At 37.6% G+C, this 9778-nt stretch overlaps 2 protein-coding genes across 3 annotated transcripts; one reads left to right on the plus strand and one right to left on the minus strand.

Annotated features, from left to right (window-relative positions):
* The first annotated feature begins 1574 nt into the window (after window positions 1–1574).
* LOC130641914 (uncharacterized) lies at window positions 1575–4647 on the plus strand. Of its 2 annotated transcripts, XM_057448932.1 has the most exons (4): window positions 1575–3248; window positions 3595–3941; window positions 4079–4435; window positions 4514–4647. In XM_057448932.1, the coding sequence occupies exons 2-4, from the start codon at window positions 3915–3917 to the stop codon at window positions 4616–4618; spliced, it is 489 nt and encodes a 162-aa protein (XP_057304915.1). In that variant the 5' UTR covers window positions 1575–3248; window positions 3595–3914; the 3' UTR covers window positions 4619–4647. The 2 variants fall into 2 exon arrangements, 1 of the variants encoding a protein (XP_057304915.1); XR_008982518.1 differs by lacking the exons at window positions 4079–4435; window positions 4514–4647 and having other exon boundaries at window positions 3595–3924.
* A 248-nt stretch (window positions 4648–4895) lies between these two features.
* LOC130641913 (ATP-dependent DNA helicase RecQ-like) lies at window positions 4896–6404 on the minus strand. Its single transcript, XM_057448931.1, has 2 exons — window positions 5497–6404; window positions 4896–5319 (listed from the first exon to the last, which is right to left on the minus strand). The coding sequence occupies exons 1-2, from the start codon at window positions 6024–6026 to the stop codon at window positions 4896–4898; spliced, it is 954 nt and encodes a 317-aa protein (XP_057304914.1). The 5' UTR covers window positions 6027–6404.
* Window positions 6405–9778: the final 3374 nt, after the last annotated feature.

A 9778-nucleotide genomic window follows, 5' to 3' on the forward strand; every position in this document is an offset into this window, starting at 1 on the left:
CAGTTTTTGTTATCTACCATCTGTCAATCAAACGCTTATAACAATAGGATTTTACATATTTTACATACCAGAAAGTTGTTTACATAAGAAAAAAGTTAAAACGAAAGTAGCCGTTGCTAAGGATATTTGGTATGTAAGGAATGCATTGTTTCTCTATTGTTATTCTGGCTTGATTGACATTTAATTGACGTCATTCTTTATCTAAACAAATACCATATGAAATAACCCGTTGTCATAACAATCACAAGAGCGATCTTCTCATCTTCGTGTGTAGGAGGAGTATCTTTGTGGTAAGGTGCAGTAATGTGTTTATCTGTAGTATCCACGTGGTGTACGGTGATGTGTTTATCAGGATGATCGGGTGTTACAGGCTTCTTTTTAGTTATCTTATGCGATTCGGTAACATTGACCTTTCGATTGATACCAATGGTAAGATCTTCACCCGATATCAAAATCTTGTTGTTGTAACCTACCACCCCTGTCTTAATTCTGAGATTCATGTCACTAGGTAACATATAAATACCTTGTCCAACCGAATAATCAACCTTACTTGAAGCGTAGTTTAACGTATCCTGATAACGTTTAATGTCCTCCTGAATATCAACCCTACGGTTAACAATATCCTCAAGGTTATTCATAAAAACTCTTTGGGCGGTCAGAGCACTTGCATCATTACCAAGGATGGAGGAGCGTGCCGAGGCCTGAGAACTAAGAACAAGATAGGCATAGGCCCTAACACTGCTTGAGATCTTCACAAGGCCCGTTTTTGTAAATCCATCGGATTTTTCCACAATCCACCGCGTCATGGAGTCGTTAGTGAAATAACTCAACCCGGGAGTTGGATAGTCTTTACGTCTTTTTTGATATGAAGTGAAAAAGTACTGACCTCTGTATTTCATGGGGTTGGAATCAACATCATACTCACCACAGATTTTTAGAAATTCCTCATTTGAATAAGGATTATCATATTGATTAAAACTATCCTCAAAGGGTAGAGGTGTCTGTAGGCGCTTAATGATTCGTCTAATGTGATAATACACATGAAAACGATATATTGACCTGACCATAGATCTACCATCCTTCAGGTGTTCCGAACTTACCCCACAGGCACTTGAAGCGCACCAAGTGGCGAAATTTAGCTGGGTTTGCCATAATCTAAAAGGTTGCTCATTCCAAATTCTCATACGTTGCGCGTTATGACTAAGTTCATAATTGGTAAAAATATTAGGAAAGGAAGCGGGGAAAGAGCCACTTTCAGACACAATAATGGCCTGTTTGTACAGATCCCTAGCGCCCAATATTTGAAGATCCAGCCCTCCATTTGGCTTATATGCCGCATTCGGGTTATATCTGAAAATGTCATCCATTCTTTGATTTAGATATATTCACAATCTCTAATATAATAATGTATATCACAATAAAGGACGTAAATAGCGAGAAGAAAATCTATTTGTATCAACCGATAGACAACTCACATGGTACAAAGGAGGTTGCGATCGTGGAGACGTTTTCAGATAATGTCACATATGTAGCTACAGCTCCAATAGATATACCCTTGGCCGATGGAGTTACCACGGTTAGGTTACAACAGGGTCAGCACTACACAGGGAGGGAGTTGAATTCAATCGTGAGAGGTGATGTAAAATCAACACAACTAGCTAGAAACTCTAAGTTGAGTAAAATATTCAATATGGAGGGTGTAACGGAACTACATTTTAATCTTAATGAATTGGATAACTCGTTAAATCTTAAAGATGGTGAATATAGCAACAACCTGATGACATATCATATATCCGAGTATGGTGGTGATTTTACATATATTGAACCGAAAAATCCGCAATATAAGAAACTAAAGAAAGGTTTACTTCAATCACTTACCATGAGAGTCACAGGTCAGGATGGTAAGGTGCTATGGGGTGGTATGAAGACAGCAGTTACCCTACACATAAGAGATACGGCGGACAGATGATACAATAGCATTAACCGAATTAAAGTAAAATAAAATAAAAGTAATATGGAATAGCATGGAATACGGGAAAAAGTTAAACCCAGAGCGTTCGCTTAGAACCGCACATGGTGTAAAAGGAACGCATCAAAAAGTAATTGTCACTCACAACCCAAGTGAGATTGATCAGAACCAGTTACTCCTGATTAGGTTCCCTAATTTAGGTAACGATGATGTCATTGTTCCGGGTACTTCGAAAATAAGTTTCGACATTGAACTCGAGTCAAAAGTCGACACGAAGAGAACATTGGTCTCTAACATAGGGAGGGCAATTGTTAAAAAGCTAGCTATCAAGTTCGAGGGTACCGAGATTCTGAGCATTGATGACTTTGATCTTTTCGGGTGCTACAGAGATTTATGGTTAACCAAGTCTGAAAAAAGAAATGCAATAAGACAAGGTATCATCTTTGATGAAGGGTGCACGGAAAATTGCATGAAACTGAGAGTTGGAGCCGCGGATAAAGACGCATCGGAGGTAGCGGACAAAGCAATCTATGATGCATACAAAAACAAGTTCACCATACCGCTGGATTTTGAAATGTTGGATAGCACGATTCCTTATTATCAGGCCGGATTAGGTAATAGGCTGTGTTATGAGATAACATTCAACAATTATGACAGGGTAGTATTATCAACACCTACCAAACCTTCAGGTTCTGCCACAGCACCGGCGCCGGATGCTAAATACAAAATCTCCAACATATCTCTCGAATATGAGACAACAAAGGGATGGTAACGCCGGTGAAATACAGAAACATCTGCAACTACATGATGTGAAGGTCGCGGACTACCTAACCACGAAATATGCTCTATGGCTGGATTTCAGAACCATAGATGAAAACTCAACCTCGAACCCAGGGCCTGTAGCGTTTTTTGATATGAGGATGAAACGCGTGCGAGGCCCTGGTACAACAGACTTACTCAACCAATGAGAATGCGTATACGGCTTTTTTAAATTATGCTAAAAAGATAATAAATGCAGAAGTATTTTTTGCAAGCACAGCATTTTATAGTAACAACAAATATGGCGATGAGCATTACGCAGATTTTTTGGTAACTTGTTTATGAAGAAAATATTTATTAATTCACGTTATTTTTGACTTTCCTTGCATCGTTACAAATTTATCGGTGCTGTTCAAAATTTTTAAACATTATTTTTGTTGTTTCACTGATGGGAAAAAGGCAGCTGACAAGTCAAATGGAATGGTGCGATGAACATCTGTCCTGCTAACGAAAGTAGCAGGTACTTCTCACCTTTTGTTGGGACACAATACTTATATTTTTTAAAAAACTGCAATTTAATTTTTGTTTTCACATGCTAAAACAGAAACTTGGTATAGATGCAACTTTTTTAGTATGTATGCTGGCTAACTAGCTAGATACTGTTAGCTAGCTTGAAGATGCACAACAATGACAAGTAATCTTTTTTATGTCACAATTCAAGGGATATTATTTGACAATTTTTTGGGATAAGAATACTAGCTAGAGCATTAAAAAATATTTTAGGAAATAAAGTATAGCTAGCTGTATAAATAAAAGGAAATATATATATACAAAAAATAACAACTAATATAAATCTTTTTTTTTAGGCAAAGGGAAAGAAAATATCACACCACATAAAGTTTATAGTGGATGTGATAAAGTGTGTAGACTGTGTGCTGAGACTGACTTAAAACGATTTAGTCAAATTTTTGGAAATATTGGAACATCAAAACAACTTCAAGAGAAAATACAAGGCACTGTGGGTATCACAATTGTGCAAACTGATAACATAAATGATATAATCTGTCGTAAATGTGAAAGAAAAATTGAAAACTTTGTACAATTTAAGATTTTGTGTCGGAATGCACAGATAAGCTTTCGGAAAAAATTGCAGTGTGAAAAGGGTAATATCGTCACCAGAGCAAAAATGTACCACAAAGAAACTCTAAAAGAGGTAAGAGGTAAAATATACATTCTTTCTTACCTATGTTTTAAAAATTACATATATCTTTTTTATATATACTATGCATATACATGTATACTTTTTTATATTTTATATATATTCTTCAAATTTACTATCTTGATTTATAGTGTCACCAAAAAAAACAACTGGTTTATGAAAAAGCAGGAAGCACATCACAGAATTCAACAGTGGAATATGATAAATCTGTGTACCATAAAGACAGATTTGTATTTCAATCAAGACTATTAAGTGAAGATCAAGTTGACCATATCAATCAGAAAGTTAAATTAAGAATACCAAGTACAATCGCAAATATCTCATCTCTCATACCCAGCATTTACTTCTCACAAAAATGTATCATCACAGCATCTATTGAAAGAAAGTCAAAAGAATTATGCAAGAAAAAGAATGGTAGTGTTTTATATGGGACATTATTTGAAGATATGAATAACTTTAGTATTGAGGCAATTTGGAATGAGTTGAAGGTATCTCAGCCATTTTTAATTTTTTCTTTAAACTCTCATCTGATACTTCTCTATATTTAATACGTTCCTCTTTTTTAGGTTCTTTCAAGAGTGAAGAATCACAATTGCTACAGCATTGATCCTGGGGTTGATAATGATATCCAAAGTGAATCATCAATACTTTACGAAGGCATTGTGTCGTAGTACAAAAATTCACCATATGTTCATCAACTTTATTTTGTTTTAAACGCCTACTGCTGATATCATGCCCGGTATAGTACAATCTTGCCAATGCTTCTTGCCCTCTTCGACCAGCCCGTCCAAATTGCTGCATATAGTCTTCGATGGTACTTGGTGGACTTATATGGAAAATTTGTTCGATATAGGGTGCATGAACACCCATACCAAGCGCAGAAGTTGCTATTATAACGCAAATGTTTGAAACTTCTTTTGCAACTTCAAGGAGAATTTCGTTTTTCATTCACTTTGTTTGTGGTGCGTGAAATTGCACAATTAAACAATTGCTAGGGTTTGTTATGTTTTCAACATACATGTGTTCCTTTAATACATTTTTTATTAACTTGTATATATACCCACAAAACCTCAATCCACAATATATAATAGTTTGAGGAAAACTTTTCTTTAGTGATTTTAGCTCCTTTGCAAGTGGCAAGATGATATTTTCAATACCTTCTTCACCAACTTTTCTCTTTTCTTTGCACATGTATACATTTTTTCTGTTTGGATTAACAGATATTATTGTTGGGGTTTTCATTCCAAGTATATGTTTTATTTTAGCCAGTGTTTTTTCTGTTGCGGTAGCTGTAAGTGCGATAAAAGGTACCTCTCTAAAAAAAGCTCGCATTGCTCCCAAGTTTTCAAATTCTTTGCGAAATTCTTTTCCCCTTAAAGATAAAGAAATATATATATATTTTAGGATTAACATTTTGTTAGTTATATATAATAATTTTGTATTATATATATATATAATATTATATATATATATATACATATATATATAATATTTAACTTTTTTAAAGTTGTAGCTATATATATACCTATATAAATAAAGTAGTACTTACCAGGTGTCCAAGCAGTGAGCCTCATCAATGACACAAGCTTTGACATTTTTTTGATAAATTTTCGTTTTCATCAAAGTTCTTCCTCTCTCACTCAATATAGCCTCTGGATGGCAAAATAGGAAGTCACAATGACCATCCAATACAAATGATGGTAAGACATCTTCTGTTTTATCACTCAGACAGATATCCTCAAACAACGTCTGTACAGCATTCTCCTCAAAATTTAAGTCACGTAGGATGTAGCAAGTCATTCCTACTTTTTTCAGAAAATTCACTTGATCTTCCATAATCGCGTTTAAACAAGTGATTACAATGACAATTGAAGATTTTTCGTCTTTGTTTCTTATGACATCTGGTAACAGTTGAAAAATTAAAGATTTCCCATATCCTGTTGGAAACACCCCAATGACATCCTGTCCTCTTACTATGGACTCCAAGCACTTGACTTGTTTGGGTTTAAAGTTAAGGTCAGGAAAATTTCGACACTCCAGAGATCTTTGAATTTTCTCCAAAATTGCGAAGGGTTCCATCGCATCATCTGTTATTTTTGACGTAGATGTAAAATTTAGAAATTCTATTCTATAATATTTAAAATAAGAATAATAATAAACATTTAAAGTGGCTATCCCAGAAAATCACAAAAACCTATAGTTAGTGGATTGTTTCCACTATACAATACTATATGTATCATACACCACAAAATGACTAGAAAGCCATTAAGGGTTGTATTTACTCTGTAATTTTACAGTGTAGCTATAGGTAGCGATGGCTAAAGTACCCTCCCGCCACTAGAACACCATCTTCGATCGAAAACGTCACGCATACATTACGTTTCTCTGCATGCTTAATTTTGGGCGAATTTCAGTCTGTTGTACCAGGGCCTCGTACGCGTTTCATCCTCATATCAAAAAACGCTACAGGCCCTGGGTTCGAGGTTGGATGAAAACTCACTGCACGGGACCGGCCGACGGATTGAAAATGCGAGCGAGGGGATCACACTGCAAGTTGAAAAGACGGCCGAAACCGCGGGATCCTTAAACGCCTACATATATCTAATCATGGATGCTCAATTAAATATTCAAAACGGTGAAATTATGGATGTACTATATTAAGATGGACTACATGAAAGATCCTTACACGGCATTATTCGTCGGTCCCACGGGCTGCGGAAAATCCAGACGCGTTGTAACATTACTAGAGAGTGAATACTTTGATCACTTTGATTTCATTGTGATTATATGTCCAACATTAAGATGGAATAAGACATATATGGGGAGTAACTGGTTCTGGAGGGATAGATATGTGATTCTAATTGAGCCCAGAGGTATGTTGTATGAATGGATTCAAAAGATGACGGATTTCTGTGCCGGATACAAAACATTATTCCTGATCGACGATATAATCGCAGATGAGAAACTGGACAAAAAGAGGCAACCGCTTCTGGAGCTGGCCATCAGCGGTCGGCATCGAAACCACACCATGTGGCTACTCACACAATCATACACCGCGATACCGAAGAACTTACGAAGGCAGGCAAAAATGTTATATGTGTGGTATCCGAAGGACAGACATGATCTCGCAACCATCCACGAAGAGAATGATGTCATTGAATCATCGGAGATCCAGAAGGTTAAGGAAAGGCTAAAAGATGGAAAATATACACATTTAGTCATGAGGATGGAACATCCAAGAACTCACGTGATTTGCTAGATTGGACGTTTTTTGTTACAAGAGTCTTGTAACAAAAAGTAACAGATCTATAGACTCCTATAAGACTATCCTATAATACTCCTATAATACTCCTATAAGACTATCCTATAATACTCCTATAATACTCCTATAATACTCCTATAATACTCCTATAATACTCCTATAATACTCCTATAATACTCCTATAGTACCATGATAGAATATATAAATTTCATATTACTGGTGACAGCCGTGGCGCTATTGCTGGTATTGGTTAGTTTTTGCCTTTTTTGTATTAAAAAATACCTATCGCTATTGAAAATGGCTGAAACAGCAATTGACAACCTAATTTTTATCGATGAACGGGATGACCAGGATGATGGGAAGAGACAGAAATTGCTCGAGTGCGTGCTGACCGGAAATAGTATCCTGTATCTGGGGAAGATGTATACGGAGGCGGGGATCCGGAAGCTCGGGAATAATGAGGTGGATAAACTTTTCACCATATACGAGGCTAAACTGTCCGGTCAAATGGTAAAGTCTCTTGGAGAGTCAATAATCCACATGTACTCTCTGGGTGCCTGTGCGGCTCTGGGCATAAAAAATGAAAAGGCTCTGAGTGATGACCTGGAGAATGACCCATTCCTAAACTCCGCCCTTCAAAGGTTCACGTGCGATTTGTATTATAAGTTCGGATCACTACTATCACCAATCAGTGTGGGTCTAATTACAGGTAGGCATTATATCGCTGGAAGAAATTTAAACGCAAATAATAATATAGATATAGATAATAAAGATGTCAGAGGAACAGACTCCTATTCAGGTGACAACGAAGAACCCTAAAAAGGTTGAATCTGGTAAGAGGTTGGCGGAATACAACCGTAAAAAGAGGGAGGAATATAAAAAATGGCTCATGGCACAGAATCAAGCACAGCCTACGCCTCAAGCACAAACACAGCCGACGCCTCAAGCACACTCAGCACCTCAGACACAGTTGGAGGATCCTAAGGATATTGTCATTGAGGATTCTGTGACAGATGGCCCTAAACACGGTGGAGTGAACTACACAATAATGGGTGGTGGTGTGATAGTTATGCTACTAATTGGAGCGTTGGTGGTCTATAAAAATAATGACAAAAATATTAAGGTGAAGGGTACCCCACCAAGTGACTCTGGTAATAAAAAAACTATGAGAATAAGTAAGCTTGAAATGGAATAAAGGGATAATATCGCGTTACTATAATCTTGAAGTAAATATAAGGCATGGATAAGAAAAGTATAGTCAACGATATTTATAAAGCATCGGTCGTATGCGTTTTCGCTGTGGGCTATTCAATGCTCGGGAAAAAGGTATTAAAAATGACACCACCCTCAATTCAGAAGTTTGACCTGGAAGATACCGGAAAGCTTGTAGCCATAGTCGCTGCAAGTGAAATGACAAGAGAATATCTAGTTAAGCAGAAAATTATACCCGAAACTATAAATATATAATGTTGCGAATACTGGAATGGTTGGTCTGGGTTTTATATCGACGTAAGAAAGTTGAGAGTATTTTACCCAAGGTGGAATACACGGAGGTGGATACGGATGTCATAGACTCCGAAGCTATCGTATTAAAATAACGCCACTAAAATATACTGTAGTAGTATATGAAACATGGCTTCAATTGCAATGATGTTGGGAGGTGCCTTCGCGAACGCTTTGGCTTTCACCGGATCAAGCTACCTCTTTTCAAGTTTATCCAAGGATAGGATAGATAAGGAACGGAAGCGGCATGATCTGGCCATAGAACAGCTGCAAAAGGCTCAGGTTATATGGCAACGTAAAAGACAGGAGAGGGTTGACTTTATCAATAAGCAGCTCAGACTTGAGAAGAAGGCCGAGGGTAAATTCACGGAGCTGGATGACGCGATGCGGGAATATAAAAAAGTATTTGGAGGGTCACCTCTCACAGATATTCCGCGCAAGCCCGTATTGAGCGACTTTTATACACCCAGCAACGGCCAACATGAACGGGAATTGGCATTTATCGCGCTAAGCATGATCGGTGTCGGTGGTGCCGTGTGGTATTTCGAAAAATAGTACTATGCCGCGGGTATTATGTTACATGTGTCATGTAACATATATTCAGTATGGCTAACGCTTTGTCACCATGTAGGTGTATATCAGACCTCCGATTCCGACTATCAAAGCCCACAGGTTTTGACTCAACCAACCGACGGCTTCCTTTGCTCTATTTAGGATCCATGATACGATGGATCCAATTATACCCGGTAGGGACGCGGCTGCGGCACCGGCTAATCTACCCAGGAGAGATCCCAGCGCGTTCAGCTTGTTCTTTATCCATTCCCTCGCACCACCTTCGGTTTTTTCATGATTTTTTTGTATTACCGGTGGATGACCCCCCACCCCCTGGTGTCAAAGTTTCAACTAGAAGGCCGATAACCATACCAAATGCCGTTAGTACACTGACGATGGTGATACCCTGCTCACGGAATAGCGTTCGTATCTTTTCACCCAATGTAGTTTCTTTGTCAAGTACTTTGGTAATCGTCTCCCTGATGCTTTTTATTTGACTGTTAAGTTTACCTTT

The sequence above is a fragment of the Hydractinia symbiolongicarpus genome, chromosome 4 (assembly GCF_029227915.1).
Source record: "Hydractinia symbiolongicarpus strain clone_291-10 chromosome 4, HSymV2.1, whole genome shotgun sequence".
Lineage (NCBI taxonomy): Eukaryota > Metazoa > Cnidaria > Hydrozoa > Anthoathecata > Hydractiniidae > Hydractinia > Hydractinia symbiolongicarpus.